Here is a 24,022-nt window from a genome sequence, read left to right as displayed (position 1 = left end):
CTTTCTTTCCTAGACTAGCAGAAATCATCTTAAAATCATCAGGAAAGGCAGTATATTTGTGGGATGGGGGAGGTCTATTGTTTTTTTCCAAAGTTTACCTCTAGAATTACTCCTATCAGCCTATGGAAGTTGGCTAGATTTCAATGTTATGGTATCTTAAAACTCGGGAGCTACAAATTCTAGATTAATAGTACTTATCCCTTGAGGACTAGAATCAAATAATCCCTTTTCTCTAAACTGCCTTCCATACTGGGACCAATCTTGGCATAGCTCTAGGTAATAAATGCCTCACTGGAAACAGGCTAAATAGCAACAGATTTTTTTCCCATGGTATGGGAACATGGCTTCCTTAGGTGATGCACACCAAGCTGACAGAAGGTGGGCTGCGTCTGTGCAGTGGAGTTTGCCTTCTACTGAGGAGAAAGTATTTTTGTTCTTCTCAAAGGCTGACATACAGTCTACCTGCTATTGCAAGACTACAAGTATTGCCCCTGCACCAACTATTGCCTTTGATTAGAAGCATTTTGTCTTGGTTTGATTATCTTGACTTAAAGCAACCACTTACTGTCTAGGCATTGCAGTGAAGATAATTACACAGTTCCCAGACACATGCACAAGCCCTTGTAGCGTTCACGTATCCCACTATATGTGATAGATTTAGGAGGGCTGGGGAGGTCCTTCATTAAAGGGAAGTGCAATGAAATAGTCTAAATTAATAAACTGAAATAATCCAAATTGACAGTAGAGATATTGAATTTTCCTGGTGTAAAACAGAGACCTTTTGATGTTAACCACAGCAAAATATCTCAGTCCCAGTGAGGCGTTTGTATGGAGCTGTTAGAAGTTGGTATTCCAGGCCAGCCCCGTATTGGTCAGCCTGGATGAAAAAAAAAAAGTACTGAAAAGTACTGAAGTACTAGTTCTTATAAAAACAAAGTAAATGGCTTATTTCTGATAGAAAAATGCTGCTCTTTGAAGCCTCCTGAAGCAAACACTTCAAAGGAGCAGAATTTGTCTTAAACTATGGGCATTTGTTTAGACACGGGGCATGAGCAGCATTTGGGAGCTTAGTACAGCTTGTGCAGAACAGACTAAGTCCTAATGGGCCTTTTGATATGTCCAGTTTTGATACCTTTCTTGAATGACACCTGACATCAAAACACCTTGTAGCGTCCTTATGCAGCAAGTCAGCCCAGTTTTCCCATTGTGTAAGTAACAAAACAAATACAGACACTTGCCCAAAATCCTGCAAAAAGATGGGAAAGAAGCAAGGAATTGATCAGCAATCTCCTACAGACAGCTAGCACTCTTCCTGCTGCACAAACTGTTCTCTCCCAAGAACTTTAACTGACTGGGCAATTCTCTGTGTAACTTTTTTTCAGGGCTTGTTGTTGTATCCACCCTTTCCCACTCATGGAAAATATTCTTCAGCCAGTGCCTCTCTGTTCTGAATGATTAACATATTTTTTCCACAACTGAAGAATTTGTTTCTAGGAAGTCTTCTGTCTTACTGGAGGCCTCTAGCATGGTGATGTGTTCCATTGAGATCCTTGCTGGAGAAAGCATTCTGAATTTGTGGAAAAGCCTTGTCTACTGACAACACCTGAGGGTGAGTAACAAAAAATTCTGGTGACAGCCAGTTCTTTACCTAGTACCAATACTAGATAATAACTAGTACCTCGTACTAATACTATGCCATTAACTGACTGCATTTTCAGGGGCTCTTAGGTATATTCACCCACCTAATGCAAGGAAATATGGTCCTCTGTCTTCTACAACTAGAACAGTGGTAAACAAGAATAGGTCCAACCTGCAGTTGCCTGTGCCTATCCTCACTGGTTTTAGAGATTTGTCATGGATCAGTCAAATTAAGCAGGAAAGCTGCTGTTCATTTCAGCTCCTGGAACCTTGTCTTTATTGATTAAAATACAGCAGTTCTTATTTATGCAAAACTTGTGATCAAATTACTTGGCTGAGGCTGGAAGAATGTGACCTTTAATGTGTAAGTAAATAAGTCTTTCCATCATGTATAATCGCGCCTGTGACAGATCTGTGACTGTCTAAAGTGACAGAAAGATCATATGAGTCTTTATTATATATCACAAATCATTTCTGTCATTGTGCAGAGCACTCCTAATGAACAAACTTAAATCCCACAGTGGTGTCTGTGATGGATATAAAGTTGTAGTAAGTACAGTAAGTAAAGCAAAGCAAGGTTAATGTCATCTCCTCTATAAAGCAGACAGGAAAAGAAACCATGCATTTAAAATAAACTCAAACAGAAAAGTAGCTTGTTCCATTTCACTCATTCATTCATTCATTCCAATGTTTCTTCCTGAATTTTAGGAGACAAAGCAATATTCTGAGCTAAATGTAATATGGAAAAGAGAGACTGAGTACCAAAACAAGAAGGATCAAGATTTTGTGACAGTATTTTTTAAGTACATGTTAAGGTAACACACCGATTTTTCTTGCCATTAGCTCATTATTTTTTTATTCCTACAATAAAAACTGTAAAAAAAGAAAAACTTAAGCACTCTAGTATTCCTCAGCAGCAATACAAATGTCCATGTTTGCAGCCTGGCCTACTGCAATGGTGCTATTTTCGAATACTGTGTGTTTATAGGGCAGCGTTTCTAATGAAGAGAAAAAGAGCATCAGAGCAGGAGTGATGATTTTTGTTTCTTAGTTTTGTGTGTAGCATAGTGAGGCCCTAATCCCTCGTGTGTCATTCACACAAAAGCAATGCTAAATCTTAATTTATGAGTTTATTCAGAACACATGTCCCAGTTCAGCCCGGTTTAACTCTTCTGTTCTTTCCCTAGCTTCTCTTGCTCTGTCCGCTTCTCTCCTCTTTCCTTAATTCTTAGTCCACTCTAATTCTCATCTTCTCTCAGGCAGTCCTTTATTACAAGTCTGACAGACAGAGCAGGTCAAACTCTTTTTCTTTTCCTATAGGTCTTCGAAGTCTAAAGTCCGACAGCTTCCATTCACCCTCCTCTAGCCTGTATTGCTTATGTAGTTCAGGAGTGATACTCACTTCCAGTGCACAGCACCAGAATAAAAGTATATCTCTGAGAAGAAATGTGGCATCATTTTGCTGCTTTAGGCCAAGAATGGACCTAATTCAAATCGCATCACTGTCAGTGGAAGGACTTTTGTCTGGCTTTGGGGTTTTGGGAAGGCTATAGGAGATGTTTAGGGAGCACAGAACATTGGACTCAAAATTTCTGCCCTCAGAGACTGTGGATTTTCAACAGGTCGATTCTGTTAGTGATTAACACAAATGGAAAGAGTGATTCACTAATACATTTGCAATATTCACTCCCCACTGCCTCAACCTATGTGACACTTTTGCGTATTGCTTTCTCTGTTTGTTTCTTTCTAATATGAATGCTTCTTCCAAGGGGATAACTACAGGTGTGTAGTGTCCAATACCCACACTGATCCATCTACGTGGTAGATGGGTCATGACTAAAGGCAAGCTCTGGAGTTCTGGCTTGACTAGTGACTGGAATGGTTACTAACCACTACACTTGGAAGAATTTTAAACTTAAGCAAAAGTTAGTCTTTTCAGGGCAGATTTGCTGCAAATAGAGTGGGGTGAAGCAGGATGAAAGGATCTACTCACGACTGAGCACTGTTTGTCTTGCCCTGTGTGTCCACTGCACAAGAAGAATGTGTTTCCAGAAGTGCAAGCATTGTTCCTATTCTTAGGAAGACCCTTTGTGTTGCTTGTATTCCATGAGGAGAAAATGACACACAACATATGGATATGAAATATGTGCTGCTCATCACCAATGTGAATGGGACAGACCTAGACACCTACAGCCCTCTTTGCAGACGGCTAAGAAACTTTCTTATGCCAAGAGTGATGGATAGTCTTTGTTCTCAGATATATCAGTTTCTGTGTACAATGTCAATATCTGCAGACAAACATTTGAGGGTCAAAATTGGTGGTCTAAACTGTGACCTCCTCTCTTTTCTGCCTTTACAACCTTCACGGTTTACTGATCTTTCTAGGCTCAAACAGAAATCTAGCAGTGTAAAAATTGTACAAAGTAAAAACCAAAACCAAAAAACAGGGTACAAAAACCCCAACCCGCAATTACCAGAATGCCCATGTGAAAACACCTCTCATAAGATAGCAGATTTCAGTTTGAAGCCTAGCTGTGACACATAATAAGCCAAATTCTCCGCTCATGTCAACATGGCAGGGGTGTGAGTCACTAAGGAATTTGGATCAGTTTAGTGGAAAAGAGGGGAATGACAAAATGTGCCTTGTCACTGTCTTTTTAGTGGAAGTGAACTTTGTTCAAACAATGTTAAAAGACTTGGGAGTGAATGGGTGGGCCTTGGCATGATAAGAACACTCTTTTTCATCTGCATATGCTTCCTACAATTAGCCAAATGTGTGCCTGCTGTTTGAAATAAAACCAACCACATTTTGTACAGCCAACTTGCTTTAAATCAATGGTAAGTAAAAGTGAATCTGCTCACTTGCCTTACCTTTTATTGCAGTAGGACCACCCCTTAAAGATAATTTTGCCATAAGTGCTATTTTTTAAGTATAATATTTATCTTTTTGAAAAAGCCCTCAGCAGGGCTTAGGCACAGGCTGTTTGGTAGTGTGGTAGATTATCTCACTTAAACAAAATAGTGAGCCCGTGCCAGGCACTGCAGCTCTCTTGAGAGATAATGCAGGAAGATGTCAATCCTTCTTCAACTTGCCAAATGGTTCCAGGTATGCTTGCGTATATCTTCTGCAATTGCCTGAAACTGTTTACTCTACAATGACCTCCAGTAAAGGAGAGAAAAAAAGCAGAGCTAAGACAGAAGAACTGATCAGAAAAGCAGGGTGTTGGTTGGTAATCAGCTTTGTGGGTTTACATGCAACTTTTACTGAACATTATGAACTGTGTAGTTAGATGAATTTCCACTGAATTTGAATTAATTGATCTTTCTGCCACCACTCAAGAAAGAAATCAAAATTACTTCACTGACTTGCTATTTAGTGTAGGAAATCAGAGATGAAAAACTAAAAATAATGGAATGAATATTTGTCTTTTTGATGTTTCACAGATGGGCCTCTAATTCCTGACAGAACTGAAACCATTGAAGGTGACTGAAAGAGAGACATCAGTGTTTGAAACCCGCCTGCCAAAGAAACTGCAAAACTTCACCTAGAAGTTCAATGGGAAAGAGAAGTTCAACGGGGGTGATGAGTATGAATTTATTGCATCTGGTGATGGATTGGCCCACACTATGAAAACTAAGGGTCTTCAGTCCAGTAACTTTAAAGAACTCAGTGTTGAGAGTGGACATCTACTGGAAAACACTCTGCCCTTCATTGATCCATAAATAAGACAAAGTAAGCATCTTTGGATAGTGAGTGGATCAAATGCAAAATAGCAGGGCTTGAGCTGCAAAATCCATAAAGCTAAAACACAAAAAAAACAGAGCTTGGACTGAAAAAACTGGAAGCTGCAGTCAAGATCTTGTTTTCACACTGTGGGTTAAAGGCCCAAGCCTGGAAACTCTCCCCTCCAGAAGCTCATGTTTTATCCTGCAAAGGCAAGACACTTGTTTGATTTATTCGATGCTTGCTGGTATGTGCCATTTTTTCTTGCTAACCCCATCACCTTTTGAACAGACTCCAAACACCAGAGTGAAAAAGTAGAGAAAAGCCTGCCTGCAGTGTGTGCTGACTTCTGAAGACGTCACCTTGAAGGGGATAAAGAATGGAGGAGTGATTGAGAGGTCTCCTAAGTACATCATGAAACATGAAGAGAGCAGAGTTTATTGTTAATGCTGCTGAGTTAAGTGACTGAGGAGATTGCACAGCAATTGCAGGATGCACAAGACAATGACCCTGATGGACAGTACAGTAGTGTCAGTGCAACTGGCAGGTAAGTGTGAATGGCTCAAGAGAAGAAGGAATAGTAGTCTTTACACTACTATTCAGTGAACTCTGCAGAGAGGCAGTGCTGCTTTGCTATAACAGCAGGGAAAGTGATGTGAAGTAACACTGCTCTGCAGTTTATTGTTCAACATGAAATAAGCTGTTAGTCTGTGCCCCCTCTTGGTAGCATGAAGGACTTCTTTTTGCTGTATGAAGTAGTAAAAGCATAAAGCAGTAAATCTTCCATTTAAGTCCTTGTACATGTCACCTAAACTAGTACCATCATGTTTTTTATTTTAATCAGGGTTCTCCTAATGAATTCTTATCCTGATTTTTTAAAGTGACCCATGGGAAGATTGCACTCTGCTGAGGACCAGCAGCACAACATGAGGCTGGTAAATATTTAATATCATATTTGTTTTGTGAATTAATTTTGCAGTAGTATTATTGATGCAGTAAGCTTCTTTATGGAAAGACACAAGGCTGTTAAGAGCAGGAAGCCAAGTGGGAAAGCTTAGCTTCATGCTCTCAGCATAGACTGGAGAAGATTTTCAAAGGTAGGGTGTGGATTTTAGTGGCTGTTATTATTTGGGATGACTTTTGTTAGATGTGGACTAGTTTTGAACTATGCCTAGGTGCTTTCAACGAAAAGTGCAGCATTTTAAGACCATTTTAAAATGAACTATATGGAAGGAGGGTAAAATACTAGTGTATCCTTCACAAATTCAGGAATAAATGAATACTCGGTAGGGTGGTATGAAGGAAACTTCAGGGCCCAAAAGAAGCTCAGCTGTGAAGTCAGACAGATTTTCTCAGATGTAAGGTTGATCTGCCCCAGTGACTACCGCACCACCAATCCCCTGCCCTAACAATCTCTGTGAGGCTGATCTCTTGCTAGTATTCCTGCTATTTCTGTGTCAGATAATGCCCTGCAAACCCCATTCTGATGAGGTCACTCCGTTAGTTGCATTTTGGCCAGGGATTTGTCATTTTGTTGGCCCAAAACAGGCCAGAAGGGAGTGGCTTCCCAGTGGCATCCCCAACACTGGGCTTTCCAGGTGTGCAGCCTGGTGAGGATTCTGTGGCTGCCAGTGAGCAAGGAAGCCCTGGCTGCTGGAGAATGGATACCAGGCCTGGTACATGAGTGCCCTCTATGGGCCATTGCCAGGTTGGCCTAAAGGGACAGTTTGGGGCAGAGGGCTTCTGTGACCACTCCTCTGGGACAGAAACCACTCATGCCACAGATAACCTGGAAAGCCGTGACTGAGCTGCCTCTGACTCCTATGCACACTGCAGTTGCAGTCTGGTGCCTTAGTTACAGATTCATCTTTCCCCATGCAGAGTTCAGGTTCAGATACAAATATTATGTAGGCAGCAGAGAAGTGTTTAGCTGGTTTAATAGCTCCTCTGGTCCAACCAAGGGGCTGGACCAATCAATAGCAAGAGGCTGTTTTCTACTTCAGCTTTTGGGTTCTTATAGCTACATTCCCTCCAGTGAACACATAAAGAAGAGCAAAAACTACTTAGGAAGAGCCTTTGTCCATCTCCCCTTCTTCCTGAGATGTCGAGTCACTAAGCTACATTGACTCTGAAGGCCTGTCCATTGTCAGGCAGTCTCCCTGCCATTACATACCTTCTTGGCATTTGAATTGCTCAGTTGACAGTCATTCTGCCCAGTTCTTTTGTTCACATGCTTCCACCAGGATATCCTCAAGAGACATTTGCAACCATGAAGGGTATGTGTGTGATGTTCATGCTCTAACTAAAGATCCTGCCAAGCTCTGTGTTGTCCTGAGTGATGCAAAGGTGGAAGGAATGTAGCTTAGGGACAGTAAGTAGGTACAATGACCAGAGAATTCAGGGACAGGGTTGGAGATGGTGCTTGCAATGTGGGTTGTTTCCTGCCTCAATCTTCTTGTCATATTACAGACGTGAGGAGTATCTGGATAGTGAGGCAGGATGCCATCCACAAACTCATGACTAACAGAATGGGAGAGGAGAGTGAAGGGAAGTAGATGTTCAGAGCCAAGGGGCAGGGAGTGAAGCAACAGTTGCCATTGGAGGTCACCATCTCATCTCCTTACTGCTCTTTACCAGGTGCACACAAACACTTGCAGAATCAGTGCTTCACTAGGGCTCCTTACCTAGGCCTGTACCATTTTACAGGCTCATCTATGTGTGTAAGCAAAAACCTCTTCATTCTGATGCTTTGATCCCAAGGGATGAAAACTCAGCAGTCGTATTGGTTGATTTTAAGTGCCTAAGCATAGGTTTCTGTGTTTATAAATCAACGATCAAGAATTTTGGCATGAGCCTTTGCTTCAAACATTGTTGTCATGAGCAACAAGCAAAACACTCTTCCTAAAATTCTGTAACAAAACACAGGAATCTTGGTCTTACTCGGGTCCTGGCAGCCAGATGGCGCCCGGTGGACTGGGCAGGGAGGAAAGGAGCCCAGCTGTCCCCCCCTCGCCAGGAGCTGCTCGGCAGCAAGAAGGGTGCTGCAGCTGCAACACTGAATGCTTCTTACACCTGTGTTGCAGTAAAAAACCTACTCACAGCAAAGCTTTGGTGTACAGGGAGGGTTGGTTTTCCTGCATTCAAGTATATTTTTGAATGCTTTTTTATGACTTTCAGCAGATTGTTACTTCTAAACATACACATGTGTGACAAAACTCAAAGCAGAACCAGCAAATATGTTTAGGAACCTGGTTATTTGTCTTTTTTGTGTGCAAGACCTCCTTATGATTTTTCAGTATTATTCTGTAACAAATGAGGGAGCATTTTCTTTACAAGCATTACCTAACTTTGATTCAACTATATTTATCATAGTCATAAATATATATTCCAGTGGGGCCTCAGGAAAGAACAGCACAAAAGGCTGCTTCTTGTGCCTTGCAAAACTGAGAAGCTCCCTGGAATCAGATCTCTAGGCCCCAGGGAAGTGTTTTAGGGCTTTCCATTTCCCAGAGGTTTCTCTTTTTCTGCTGAGCTGAACAGGGAGCCAGCTGCCCTCCTTTAGTTGTTCAAGAGACAGGACTAAATTAACTGAATCAAAACATACTAAAGATTTTGAGTGTCCTTGAAGACTTTCACAAAGTACATAATTCTTGTAGTAAAAACAGAAAGCATAAAAGCTTTGGACTACCTTTTCTGGGAACTCAGGAAAAGTTATCAACACAGAAAAGATGTCAAGCTGTATTTGCAGCTGCAGCTTTCAAATATCTTCTTTGCAAATTCTCTTGTTATTGAACAATCTATCCTTGAGCTTTTTGCTGCACATAGCACTACTATGAAAACTAAGAAAACAGCAAGCATCAAGGAGCCTTTCAAGGCAAAGCCAATGATTGAAAGATAGCATTGAGGGAGAGAAAGTGGTGATGGGGAAAGGCAGTGACTGCATTGCAGTTAAAACCTGTGTCAAGATGACAATGGAGCCACTGTGCTGAATCTGAAAAATCTCTGTGGCTTGAGTTCTGACAATCCTTACCTCAAACTTCATTGATAAGTTGTGAATTAATCATTTTATAACAGGACAACCACTGATATAGATATGTTTGGTTACAGACACTGTGCTCCAGCTGTTCTCTTTAAAAATCTTGCAGTAGGGCAGACTCTTATCAAGTCAAGTGATTCAAGTCAGTTTAGTTTTGCTGTAACCTACACTGATTTACACTGTGAGAGACAGGGTGACATGCTTGTTGGATGAAGGAAAGGCTGTGGATGTTGTCTACCCTGACTTTAGTAAGACATTTGACACTGTTTCCAACAATGTTCTCTTAGAGAAGTTAGCTGTTCTTGGCTTGGATGGGCAGACACTTTCCTGGGTGAAAAACTGATTAGGTGGTCGAGTCCAAAGAGGCGTGGTGGTGGAGTTAAATCCAGTCACAAGTGGTGTCCCCCAGTGCTCAGTGATGATCTGGATGAGAGGATAGAGTGCACCCTTAGTAAGTTTGCAGGTGACACCAAGCTGAGTGGAAGTGTCAATCTGCTTGAGGGTAGGGAAGCTTTACAGAGAGATCTAGATAGGCTGGATGGCTGGGCCGAGACCAATGCCATGAGTTTCAATAAGGCCAAGTGCTGGGTCCTGCGCTTGGGCCACAACAACCTCCAGCAGCACTACAGGCTTGGGGAGGAATGGATGGGAAGCTGCCAGGCAGAGGGACCTGGGAGTGTTGATTGACAGGGGCTGAACATGAGCCAGCAGTGTGCCAGGCGGCCAAGAAGGCCAATGGCATCCTGGCCTGTGTCAGGAACAGTGTTGTCAACAGGAGGAGGGGGGTGATCATTCCCTTGTACTCAGCTTTGGTGAGGCTGTACCTCAAATACTGTTTCCAGTTTTGAGCTCCTCTCTACAAGAAGGACACTGACATGCTGGAGAGGATTCAGAGACGGGCTACCAAGCTAGTGATGGATTTGGAGCACATCTTAGATGAGGAAGGGCTGAGGGATCTGAGGCTGTTTAAGCCTCGAGAAAAGAAGACTCAGAGGAGACCTTACCACTCTCCACAGCTACCTGAAAGGAAGTTGTAGGGAGGCAGGAATTGGTCTGTTCTCCCTAGTAGCAATTAATAGAACAAGAGGAAACAGCCTCAAGTTGCACCACGGGAGGTTCAGGCTGGCTATGAGGAGGAATTTCATTACTGAAGGGTTGTCAGGCATTGGAACTGGGCTGCCCAGGGAGGTGGTGGAGTCGCTGTCCCTAGAGATGTTTTAGAGACGGGTAGATGTTGCACTTGGGGAAATGGTCTAGTGGTTGATAGGGCTGGGACAAAGGCTGGACTCAATGATCTTAAAGGTCTCTTCCAACTGAAACGATTCTATGATTCTGAGTCTAAATACCAGACCTCGGTGTCACTCTAGTCAGCTGCTCACACTGCAGGCAAACCAAAACCTCCACAGGGAAAGCAGAGTTGCCATAAGCAAATTGTAAAATGAGATGGAAAGCACTCAAAGGCAATGGAAGAAAGCAGGTGACTCACTTGATCATTGAGAGAATGGTTGAAGAAAAAAATCCATGGATCAAAGCAGGGAGAGTGGAGAGCAACTACACCACGTTTGCTATGGAGAAAGTGGAGGAAGGGAAAGCCTATTAATTCAGAATCTGTGCCATCAACTCTGAGGACCTCATCAAGCCCCTGAAAACAGAAGAAATTTTTTTTTCTGAGGGCCCTGTTAGCCAATTGGTTTTAATATAGTTTCACAATCCCACTTCCCATCGTTTTTGTTATCTTCCTCTTTGCCGGTCCCCAAAAAAAACCACTATCCCCTGTACTTCAGGATACAAATTCCAAGGACAGAGCTTAGAAACTTCATTGTGCTTATGCTGATAACCAGGATCAAACAAATACCCAAGTCCTTTCACTGCAAGTGTTTTTGGACTCAGAAACCCCTCCATGTGGACTAGCCACAAGAAAGAACTGACTAGTACACTGTTCTGCTGTCATTTATGAAAGCTTAGTGAGATATGACAGAAATGAAAAATGTCTTTCTCTGGAAAGTATTGTGGGGGAGGAGAGAAGATAATTTAAAAGGGACTGCTTAAAAACATTTTGTTTTGCATCCAAAAAAGAAAATACATCTGCCAAAAACTAACTTGGTTAGAAAACATTGCTGAACTGTCTTCTAGGAGTTACAGTTTAGGTACCTCTTGTTATATTTTCTCTTTGTGGACTGGGATCCTTAGTGAAAAGGGTTTAGCAGTCCCCTTCCCCAAGACCAGAGTGTATCACAAAAGATAGAGTGTAAACAGCAAGTCTGGCCTAGTGAAACATTTCAGAAAGAAAATTACCAACTTGAAGTAATATATATATAATTTTTCATAGGAAACTTTGCACTTTTGTCCAAACTTCTTAAGGATTAGGGAAGGTATTTCTGATCTGCTCTTTAATGTATCATAGACAAAGCTCATTTTCTGCATAAATGCAGAAATTGAAATATTTCAACATTTGAAGCGGCAAAGGGAAGTAAATGGCAAGGAAAGAGTCTTTACAAAATGTCCGTGGCCATGAATAAACCTAAACTTACCAGTTACGCTCCTTGAAGTTTCGCTATATGTATGTATGTATTTATACACGCACATAACACACATACACAGTTTGGAGTCAATGAATTCTGATTGTACTATGCTAATTTGATTTTCTTCTTTGTAGAGCCTCTGAGACAGGTATGTCAGCCTCAAGTTGCAGATGTCAGGAAAGAAGTTGTCACCATCACCTGGAACTCCCCAGTGCAGGGTCACATCCTAGAAAAAAGGAAAAGGGGTAGCAATCTCTGTGTTCTTGTCACCAAGGAGCCAGCCCAAGGTCAGCTCAAGATTATTATCTATTTTGTGTAGATAGGGGGAAAGTTAGATAAGCTTTGAATACGGAGTGGAGTATTGATGAATCAAAGCAAATTTCATCATGATATCTCGCAGGATACATATTTTGACATATGCTTCAAAGTGAGATATTGAGCATTCAAATAGAAATGGCTTGATATCCATGAGCACCAATGAGAGGGCAGAACACTCAGTACCTCTGAAAGTCACATCTATGGATCTGGATGCCTGATTTCAAGCATCTATATTTTACATTCCTCCCTTACCTAAATTTGACTGCTTTTCCCAGACTTAGACCAGAACTGAATTAAACAAATGGCTGGTTTTGTTGTATCCATCAGATAGCAACCATATGATCCATGCTTAACACAGCTTGTGTAACACATGGAAGTGTTTCTATCAGCAGCAGCATCTGACTAACGAGATTTTTGCTTTTCCTCTTCTGTTAATATTTTGGTTCTTTCTTGGATTCTTTCCCCTATTTCATTCAAAATGTTGGACTTCCATATTAATTCAGTTACAATTAATAACATTATCAAAAACTGTCTTCCTTAAGGCACCAGCATTACTCATGGTAAATAATGGAAACCCTTTTTAAGGCAAATTATTCACTTCCTGAGGTATCTTTTCGAAATTCAATGGGGGTTTAACCTTGCTTGAAGGCTAGAGTATGGGAGGATTGGACACTCAGTTGAGTTCATTGGATTGTGAGAAATCCCACTGAAGTCAGTGGAGCCAGACACAGAGGTATTTTTCCCCAGCATGTATGATTGTACCAGGTTATAGACCATCATCTAGTGGAAGGCAAATTATGCATTTTTCTGTTACTGTATGCATCAACATTTCATCTCTTCCTTAGTGAGAGATGTGAAAATGAAACAGACCACTGGAGAAGTAGAAGTTAGACCTAGTGAAGGGGCTCCCTGAACCCCTGAAATTGATATTGTTCTCCAGCAGTCTGAGAGATTAAATTTCTTGTTTTATCTCAGTCCAAAAGCAATTATAAAAATTAACAATCACTGATTTGGGTGATCAGAAAGTTATGTAATTGCAACTTATGTGTCTCTAGGTACTGGATTCAAAGTGGATGGTTTTCCAGAGGATACAGAATGAGTTCCATGTGATAGCTGTCAATTGTGTAGGCCCTGGTCTTCTCAGCCTGCCCTCACTTCCTCATTGCAAAGGAGCCTATCAGTAAACAGTATCCCACTGTTTGCTGTCTAGTTTTCCTAAACATGTAGACAAAGACCGGATCTATGCATTTATGAAGATGAAGGAATGTGGCAATTCCAGCCTGGCTCAATATATTGGGCTTCAATGTGTTTACAGCTTAATTAAAGATTAAGGAAGGCCTTAATACTGTTGGCTATAAATGTAGTTATATTAGAACAGCCTGAAAATGTAATATTATGCACTTAAAATGTGTAACCGTTAAGATAAGAACACAATAAGATATTCTTACCTGGGGGAAATTTAGTATATGCAAACAGCAAAGATCAACATGATAAAAGTGCTCTGAGGTATAGATACCTGCTGTTCACATAAAGATTGCCAAAGGCTATAATGTATGACAAAATAATTTCTTATGCATGTTACTATGCTCCTTTCATCAGATCCCCATCAATTCTTTTAAATGGAGAGAAAACTCTTGCAGAGTTCCTGAAAGTTGCTTATGTTCTTTTATTTTAATACTGGATTTTTAGTAGTAAAGAATCTGTGCCTAACTGTGGACTGATCAAAATCACAGACAAACTGCAAAGGGTTACAATAGCCTCAGACGTGCTGAAATGGGCAGATTTAATTTTGTGCCAGTTATAGAGAATTCTTACTCTATATAACTATATAAAGCATTTTAAAAACAAAAGGCCATCAATAAATAGTTTAAACTATTGATGGAATCTTGTAATAGATACAGGCATTGGTCTTAGTACTGGCACATAATTTAGAAAAAGAAAATGGCCAAGTGTGGAAGTCAGTACAGCTGAAAAGTGAGAGAATTCTATGTGGTAGATGAGAGCCTTAAGGTTAAATAGTTACTCAGATAGGAAAGCGTTCAGGTTCCTTTGCATGAGAAGAAAGCACAAAACCAATTTAAAGCCTGAAGCTATGATTCTTCTATTTGAAGAATTTTTTTGCATTTTTTCACAATAGGCCTAGGAGAATATGTACTGTCCATGTGCACCATGTTCCTTACAATCCTACATGCTTACGAGTGTTCTGTGTAAAAGCCATTGGCATCAAGTTTGTCACAGCATGCTGCACTGGTTGACTTTTTTAGTTTGCGTCGGGTGGAGGGTTGTTGCATCTTGGCTGAGACATTCAGAGTAGAACCTGGATTTGGATACACAACTCCCCACTCATTGGATTAAAAACATACAGATATTTTGTAATTTTCCATCTTTTGCTCTTCTTACGGGTTGTGGAGATGAGCTAGACTGCTGCAAGGTGGACTAAAGAATGAAAAGCAAGATCTGCAGTTTCAAAAATGACTGTCATTTAGGTGTACTGTAATCTTTGTCAAACTAAGAACACTGACAGGATCTTGCAAACCTGTAAGCAAATTCACTAATCCATGCAGTCCAGATAGCAGCTGACTACTTTACACAGGACTGTAAGAGGGATTTATTAAACAAGAAGAGACACAAGCTACTCAAAGCCATACAAGGCAGGCTCTTGTACTGCACAGCTCACCAGTCAGCTAGGAAGAGAGAGAAGCAAGCAATGTAAGACACTCATTCTCTCAAATACATGTGCAGAACGAGTATTGATCAGTTCTCATAGAAGGTGGCCTTCCCAAGCTGAGCTCAGATGGTCTCATGTCAAACATTATGAGGATTTTTCTTAAATGGCCAACCTTGGAATAGGGTCTACCTGGATGTGCCATGTTAGGAACTGCATTGTTTTGTTGGACAGAATTTACTCTGTTTATTAAGATTCCTTTTACCCTAAAACCTTGCAGGTTTTGGCGTCTTGAAGTAGGAACAGCTCTGTATTCACATATGCAAGCATAGGCCTGTGGGTACACTAGTGAATCACAGCTCTCCTGCTGTCACAGAGCCTCAAGTACTGCAGAAAGTGGTGGAGTTTTCCAGCTCAGCAATTTCTTAGCCTGGCAAGAGCCAAACCGAGTTCATGTGCTGTCAGGATCCATGCTAGAGGTGTGAGCTGAGGACACCAAGAAATTAACAAAATGCACAAAGATTCCTGTCTCTAATACCACTTCATCTGTAGGAGGTTTGCAGGAGAGACAAATACTACATCTGAATGCGAGTTGTGAATGAAGCTGGTATGGGAGAAGCAGTGGAGATACAAAAAATTCTAGTAAAGCCACCTTCAGGTAAGACCTGCCATGTCCATCCAGCTAGAACTCTGTCAGCCATTACTTTCTTTTGTTTTTAACGTATACCATATTTTGTAAAGGACTAGCAAATTCATCTTACACAAAAGGAACGTTTAGCATCACAGGTCTGCTTCATTTTGCTGCATTTTCAGAGGTGCTGAGAGGAGTCAGAGAGCAGCACAAGTTATGTGGTCCTTGAACCAAACTAAAATCATTCTGCATCCTTCTTGCTGAGCCATCTCCTGAATGAGTATGTCAGGTATCATGGCAGTTTGTTTCTTCTACTATGTGACCTCTCACATCACATCTCACCTCACATGTCAATTACAAAGGTCACTGTTGGAAGATTCTTTGATTTCTGTCATGGATACTGTAGTCTAGGCAGGGTTTAGGAGGGTAGATACTCCAGCAAATAAACAACTGTATTTGAAATGCCTGTTTGTTATAAACACGGTGATACTGACACAGGATTATAATTCTTTCAGGCGCTCAGTTTGACTGGAATGAAGAGTCAGGCACCAGCATGGTAAAGTTTGAAATAATATTAGAGGTCATGCTCAAAGACACTAATTATGTCTTGAGAATGAAAGTACCATGACCTGTCATGAAATCCCTAGATAGCTTACAATTTGAGGTAACAAAATATTTTCTAGGACTTATGATTGCTCAGTTATTAATTAGGAAATGCTGACTTTTTATGTAGTAAGATCCTTGCAAGTAACAACACATGGTCCTGGCTGCCTTCAGTAGCAGTAATGCCAGCAAGAAAAGTTGCATAATTTGTGAGTCACGTTCTGTAGCACTGATTTCTATGCAGTAGGACAGCCAGGCTTGATTGAGGAAGTGTCAGAAGGCAACATCCAGATGGCCAATAGGAAAAATGGTTGTTTCTGTTCTCAGTCTCTACTTTGGAACTACACAACCCATCCATCCATGCAGCACAGCTTTGTTACCACATTCACAGAGAAACACCAAATAAGCCCAGAGAGGCTATAGGCTCCAGACAAACCTTTCTGGTGGGGAATGGCAACATGCAGTACTGTTCTGAAGAGTATAAGTCCTGTAAGGAACAGACATAGAAAATCGCTTGTGGCAGAAGGTGGACAGTAAAATCATCAAGGCGTTAAAGATGCCTCTTCTTAAGTGTTCTCATTTCACCTGCCTCACCTGAAATTGTCCTCAATAGAATACTCATCATTAAGCTGTTGATTGCTGAGGCATTGGTGTTTCACCTCAGGAGGTTATAGGTATTAGGAAAATTGCTGGCAACATTGCATCCCTTACACTAACTGCCTTCGCCTGAAGCGGTTTGAAGGTTTCTTCTTCCAATCTCCAGGCATGACTCGACAAACTGAAGAATGGCTTTACTTTTCAGTGCAATCTCTCACTCTTAATTTCTCTCTCTGCTTTTTTATCCCCTCCACCCCCCATAGGTTTTATCTGACTGTAAATCTGAAGAGCCACATCGTGGTTTGTGCTGGGACAGCATCATTCAGATGTTGTATGTTGAAGCCTGTAAGAGGGGAAATCCTACAATTAGGGTTTTCTTGGGCATCTGGTAAAATACAGCTGCAGGGCTACAGAGGCTGTAGTTGTCCTTTGGCCTTTATCACGACTTGTCACTGTGGTTTAAAAGAAATTGACTGTTGGAAAACACTCACGCAGTGCTTTATGTTCATGACGTTCTGCATGACTGCTCACTGTTTTTACGGCTAGGCTTTTTATAAGCTTCTCTGTGGTGGTCAGGGTAGAGGGACTTGTGTGCATGCAAGTTTGGCAGCTGCACATCCCAGCACTCTGCAGCTGGAGCAATAGTGTTCAGCAAACCATAAAACATTGGGGAAGCTCTCTGATTCATCACAACAAGCAGAATTTTACAAGCCTGCAACTGCGGTTCATGCTAACTGAAGTGAATTCATTCTTGATTAAACCTTGAGTGACCTAGGGGAGTGATTGCATTGTAAAGACAATGCTTGAGGTCCCAACATTGTCATTTCTGAGGTACAGGTTCTGTTAGCATGGATGCTGAGCTAATTTCTGTAGAGATTAAGGGCAACTTCTATGCTTTCCTTTTGTTTTAGGCCTGGACTACTGCACAAGCTGAAGCTCTGTAGTACTTTGCAGAATCAGCCCCAGTGTAAGGATGTATCAGTGTAAATTGTACAAGTTTTTCTGTATCATGCCAGCTGTTTTCTCTCAGCTTTCAAGATGATCAAACTAATGAATTGTAGCATAAGGTTTATGTGGTATCTCCCAAGCCAAGCCAGCTGGGGACAGAGCCTGCTGTTGCCTTTGCAGCTTCAAGCAGTCTTTAGGCATGTTGTCCTTGAAATATTTTTTTGTATCAGGCTGATCCTGTACAAGTGGCTCCTGCAGACACTGATATCCCTTCTGTGCTCAAAGACATGGTTTGTTTCTGTTGCCACCCAAATCAGGAAGCAGAACATTAAAGCCGCATGTTTGTCTTGGCCAGGGTTTCCCACTACCAGTGACATGACAAGAAGAAAGCATATCAACAGGAGAGAAAGCAAGAACCATTTCCAGTCCTTATCCACAGCATCAAGCAATTTGCTCTGACCTGTACCAGATCATCCTCACAGAATCTTAAGGGTTGGAAGGGACCTCGAGAGATCATCTAGTCCAATTCCCCTCCCAGAGCAGGACCACCTAGAGTAGGTCACACAGGAACTCGTCCAGGTGGGTTTTGAATGTCCCCAGAGAAGGAGACTCAGCAACCCACCTGGGCAGCCCGTTCCAGTGCTCTGGCACCCTCACAGTGAAGAAATTCTTCCTTGTGTTTCTTTGGAACCTCTTATGTTCCAGTCTATACCCATTGCCCCTTATCCTATCATTGGCCATCATTGAGAAGAGCCTGGCTCCATCCTCCTGACACCCACCCTTTACATATTTGTAAACATTAATGAGGTCACCCCTTAGTGTCCTCTTCAAATAGAATCCTCAAGAATAGTTGTGGAGAAAACCTTTACCACAAGCACGTGCAAGTTGGAGGTACAGTATAGGGCAAACTTGAGCATCTCAGTCACCTCTGGGTATCAACAGGAGGTATTCCTCTGCTAGAAGATGTCGCACCATTTCTGCACCAGTACTAGAGTTGAGAAGGTTGGAATTTTTTCTTTAAAAAAAACAAACAAACAAACAAAACAATCTCCATCATACACACCTCTTATCCAAAAAAATGGCACAGGAGTGATTTATACTAGCTCAGAGCCAGAGCCTGTTAGCTGAGGCAAGCAGGGAAACAGCATGGTTTAGAGAGGAGGGATAAGGAAGGTACTGCTGGGACATTGCTCACTCTCTCCAAGGTGGAGGGAAAAGGTGAAACAGTTATTGCCTTGCTTTTCATTGAATTATTTATCAGGCAGGTAGCACTAACACAACTGTCTGTCCCTTCAGGAGTCTGGTGACATCATTTTCATTGCAAGCAGGACTATGACAGCCAAGTGAAGGCAGGCAGACTTTCTCCTTAGAGATTCCTATTACTTTCAAAATCTACTGAGAGTTAGGGACCTTTGCCGTGTATTAGTGCTTGTCATCTCTTCAGGATGCTTTTTAAAACTAATAACCTTATTTTTTTTAATCAGAAGGGAATTACACACACAGGGCAAATTGATCCTCAGGTTGCTCAGGATAGGAGAAATCAAGAAAATAAGTACTTTCCTATAAACACGGGGGCTTTGAAAGAGAGGAGCTGAAAAAGAGAGGAGTGAAAAAAACATTTCCCCAGAAAGGATGAAGGGAGGGTCCCAAACAGAAGAAACCAGTACCTAAATATGTTCATTAATTCTTAGATTTCCCCTGACCACCTGCTAATCTGGTTGAAGAAGTCCTAACACTGTGAGCCTAAATCATAGCTCAGCTGTAGAAGACGACTATGATTATGATGTCCTGAAATATGGTCAGTACCACTGTGTGGTTCACAGCTGCAGAGGAGGTCTACAGCAATAACTACACTATCATAGGCCTGCCCCCACGGAGGAAATACTTCTGAGTAATTGCCTGCAATGACGCTGAGGACCCCAACCCTCTGGTTTCATAGCTGCAGTGCTACATCTTGAAAGACAGAGGTAAGTGTAAATATTCTTGACAGTGGGGAGGCAGGAAGATGGGTGCTTTTGTATACAAGACTGTGGGCTAAGCTCAACCTCCTTCTGTGGCCTTGGATAGTGTTACATTTAGTGTCAGATATATTTGGTAAGAGATGAATCACTTTGTATTCTAGACAGTCCTCAGAGATGAGAAGGGGGTAGGGGTGGTTGGACTTGTCACCTAATAGGTTGGCCAGTTATTGCCATGACTATAGGCCCAACACCAGGTGCACAAACAGCATGTCTGCTGTAGGAAAGGATTCAAAGGAAATGGTCAGGTGCATTAATAGTATGGGTTATCCATATACAACACATATAGGTTCTTTAAGATCGCCAATGATAAGTGCACTAAGCTGCAGGATGGCTCTATAGCTCTAAATACACTTGCAACCACACGCTGGATTTCCTGGGGAAGCACTCAGCATGGCCAAGGTCACAAATCTTGCCAAAAGGCACCCTTATAGAGGAGGGCAAGGAAGACAAACCTGTTGCTCCATCCTTGTGACTTGATGTGGAAGCCTTGTCCCCAAAGTTGGGTATGAAATGAGGGAGATATACCAGTGTTTTCTGCTATTGTGCAGAGTGTGTGGGTGGTACTGTGGTCATATTGTCACTTTTTGCAAAATAAACTTGTCATTCCTTGCAAAATTGTTACAACTGTCCCTCCATCAGCAGCAGCTCAAATTATTTCTTAGTATGTGGCACAAAACATTCCCCTAGTAGTCTGTGAAAAGAAAAAGACTGGGACTTCACAATCTCCACCCTACTTCACATTCCTCCTCGGGGCCATGAGAACACAGACCACAGGATCTTCACCCAGTTTCCCCATCTGCTCTGAGCACAGGATGTTTATCAGCCATATTGAGCTTTGTATTTTTACCCACTGTTTTGTGCTTCCAACAGATATATCACTGATCTGTTCTGCACCTGGGGAACAGACAAAAGAACACCTCCTGCCCTATCCCATCTGTTTGTTGGCAATCTCTTCAGGACCATGTTTCCTTTTACTTACATGTATGTGTAGCATGTTACATAGCAGTTCATACAGATATCATTTAGGTTAAAATACAAGACAGTAAAGGCCATCCATATGCAGGAAGAGCAATATTATCATGTCTTGACATAACAGAAGATTGGCATTACAAAGTCATTTGTCTTTCAGCATATTTCCAATCTGACTGGGATTTGTTTCATAAATGAAAAGCAAACAAATCTGTCACATGTAGGAGACTGCATGACATTCTTTCTGGACCAGAAAGAGACTATGAGAAGTCCCTAAAGGCACATGAAATTAAACACTCAGAAGTCATCCTGTCAGGTAAACACCTTTGTTCAGTCACTCCCTGCGTAGGCCTAATCACTAATAAAGATGCCTCATTAGCAATATTCCCAGACAAAAGTGAACATGCCTCAGCTCATCAAATCAAAGTGATGTAAGTTGTCCTTCTGTTCAGTCTGGGTCAATGCAGAACACAGTTACTCTGATTAAAGTAATTTTTTTTTGCCTGTTGTAATAAACAATATAGTAATATAAAATATATATTAATACATATTACCAGACTGCATCTATTTCTTTAGGAGCTTCTGCATGTGCTGCTACAAGTCTTCTAATCTTGTCAATAGTAATGGACAATATCTTAAAATAACAGAATAAGTAGTACACTGAAATGAGTAATCGGGTGTCAAATTGTGTATTTGTATTTTATAACCAGCCTTCCTCGAGTGACATAACTAGACCATAGGTATGTTACTTGGGCTACATGTGCAGCTGAGAGCACTTCCAGTTACATGGCTGTAGTCATGTTCCTCTATGGAAATACTCTAGGCATGGATTTTACAGAGCCTGAAATAACTTCGGTAACTTCTGTGTATGTCAGTGAGCACACGAGAGTAGGAAATGGAGGAAAGATGAGTCGGCTGTGGCTTGCAGTGCATTCCCTTGAATATTGCTTTAGTAACAGCCTACCTGTCTTCAGGCAGGACAACAGGACACAAAGAAATGTGAACTGATATCCTATTCTTCATTATAAACAGCAAGTCACAAGGTTTGTTTGCACAAACCTGAGAGATGGTACAAAAACTCTGAAGAATAAGGAGATAAGCTGTTTTCTGAAAATGAGGTCTCATAAGAGAATTTTGCCATATAGTGCAGGGATTTACCTGGTGAGACTTCATGCCAATGCAAAAGGAGGTAATACAGACTTCAAGAAATGTTTTTAAATACTGGCTAAAAATGGAATATTTTCAGTGGACACTGGAAATTAAATTGCACATGCAGTTCCCCTTAATTCCCCCAGAGCATTCCATAGACTATTAATGCCTCAGAGCAATATCCCTTCCTCTACGAGATCACCTGCTTTGGTTTATAATTGGGTGTAATTTAATGATACATTCCTAAAGTGCCTTGGGAGCTAAATATCCAAAAGCACTTTACAATTTTGTGGCATTAAATGTGAGAGAAGGCATCAATATATTCCCACAGAGCAGAAACCCGACACCTTATTTACAGAGCAAGAAACAAATAAATTAATTGCTTGTTTACAGTTGCACAGCAGACTAATGGGAGAGTGAGATTTCAGATTCCTTCCTCTTTTGCTTTCCAGTTTGTGTTTGTTTGATATAGGTATACTGGTTAGATGCTGAGAGTAGTATGGTTTATTGTTCATTCTTCCTCCTCCCTGAGTTTTCCCCGGTGGGAAAGAAGGCCCAGGTCAGGAAACATCATACCCAAGCTCTTTGGATTTGTACTCATGCAGGAGAAGGTTCTGTCTTGACGGTGTTGGCACTGTGCATGTTCAACAGACAGTGCAGTGTGGAGCGGCCTGTGGTAGCATTGTCATCAACAGAGTGTTTTGACTTTGAGTTATCCCAGGAAGGACCGTGCTTCCCATTTCATACTCCACTGAGGAACCACAAGCATGAGCCATGGCAAGGACTATGCCATGAGCTGTGCTTTCATCAGCAACCACCACCCAACAGTGACCCTGTACAAGAGTAATATTTGCATCACATCTAAGTCTTAAGTTGTGGTTCAACAAGTTTGATCTGTCTGCTTATGATCCCTGCAACTTGCTGCTGCAAGCTGATTATCTGTGTTAAGTCAGATTTGCCGCCACTGTGATTTGTTTTGAGGTGATTCTCTCCAGGTTGAGCAACAATAGATTTCATGTCTGAGTATAGTTTACACCCAGCTATTGTGCACTCACTGGGACTGGCATTGTAGATAACACTTCTCTGGGACAGTTTGGCTTTCATCCATGTCCAGAGGAAGAGCTTGCTCAGTCTGTAGGTACTGCAACTGGAGTTGCAAAGGCCACATTGAAAGAACTTACCTTCATATCCAAAAAACAGACCAACTCTGACTTTATCTTCCTCTGAAGTGACTGAGATTTGTCTTCAGTTGATTGAAGGCATTATTGGGTCCCTTAAAATGACATATTTTGACTAGCAGGTCTTCTGAATCCCCCAGATGGCTCAAAAGCAAATCGGGCCACTTGTCAGTTTCGTGCCAGCTTGCCCTGCGCCCATGGCATACTTAGCACCTCCAAGCAGTCAACTGAGGCATTCTGACAAAAGCTTTATGCTTTTTTTGCAGATACCACAGACACTGCACTGAGTAAATATGTTCTCTTTCTCTGAAATGGCAGGATTTTGCCAACATTGTATGAAAGCTAGTAAAAATTTCCATGACATAAAAGGAAGAAAATCAGACATTTAATATCCCATTCTCTTTTCCCTGTTTTTTTTCCCTGCTGGAAGCTCCCACCTAGTGAAGCTTTCAACCAGGTTGTAACACACAGCTTAGTTTCAGCTGGCTTAAATTGATCCTGTAAGACTGTGAACACTTCCAGGTGCATGGGGTGAGCTATTACTGATGGTAGTGTGTGACCCACACATGATTTCCCAGTGTTACCATGCCCAAACTTAGTGCAGAGTGGTCTTGCAACATGCACATCAGTGCCTTGAAAAAGCTGCGTCCCAAGAGTTTCATCAGCTCTTGGTAAGCTCACCCTGCTCATGACTGATTAACTAGGAAGCCTTCAAGGTTAAAACATTTGATCCTTTTGTCTGTCATGTCATTGAAGTATATTTCCTCCATTCTCCTTTTCTAGAGAAAGGCCCTGGTGCCTCAGGACCTGCTGGTGTTCTTTTTAAAAGGAAGAAGAGTGAGACACTGTCAGGCGCAGCTTGAAATGAAACTGATACAGCACCAATAATGAGGGTCTATATTTGGAAAGATCTTTTAAGGTTATTTTTGTCTGTGATCATTGCCTCTGGACAGCCTGCTGACAACTGCTGAGCTTCCCCTCCACCCCTGGGTTTGGCTCTCTCTGCTAATGCAGAAGTAGTTC

The 24,022-nt window shown here is 41.6% G+C and overlaps 1 protein-coding gene across 1 annotated transcript; it reads left to right on the top strand.

The window, feature by feature from the left end:
• Positions 1 to 356: 356 nt before the first annotated feature.
• Positions 357 to 22,693, top strand: IGSF22 (immunoglobulin superfamily member 22). Its single transcript, XM_061999674.1, is given in 25 exon segments — positions 357 to 378; positions 1,482 to 1,565; positions 1,568 to 1,609; positions 5,093 to 5,310; positions 5,654 to 5,784; positions 5,786 to 5,856; positions 6,911 to 7,070; positions 7,606 to 7,738; positions 7,822 to 7,913; positions 9,068 to 9,241; positions 10,842 to 11,071; positions 12,055 to 12,207; positions 13,294 to 13,333; positions 13,335 to 13,391; positions 13,393 to 13,418; positions 15,369 to 15,471; positions 15,473 to 15,561; positions 16,050 to 16,090; positions 18,218 to 18,268; positions 18,944 to 18,947; positions 19,374 to 19,406; positions 19,409 to 19,478; positions 19,480 to 19,612; positions 21,705 to 21,861; positions 22,578 to 22,693. Coding segments are annotated over 25 exon segments (2,430 nt in total).
• The last annotated feature ends 1,329 nt before the right edge of the window (positions 22,694 to 24,022 follow it).

Source organism: Colius striatus, chromosome 7 (assembly GCF_028858725.1).
Source record: "Colius striatus isolate bColStr4 chromosome 7, bColStr4.1.hap1, whole genome shotgun sequence".
NCBI classification, from domain to species: Eukaryota; Metazoa; Chordata; class Aves; order Coliiformes; family Coliidae; genus Colius; species Colius striatus.
Note: the sequence above shows the minus strand (reverse complement) of the source record. Positions and strands in the feature narration are given on the sequence as shown.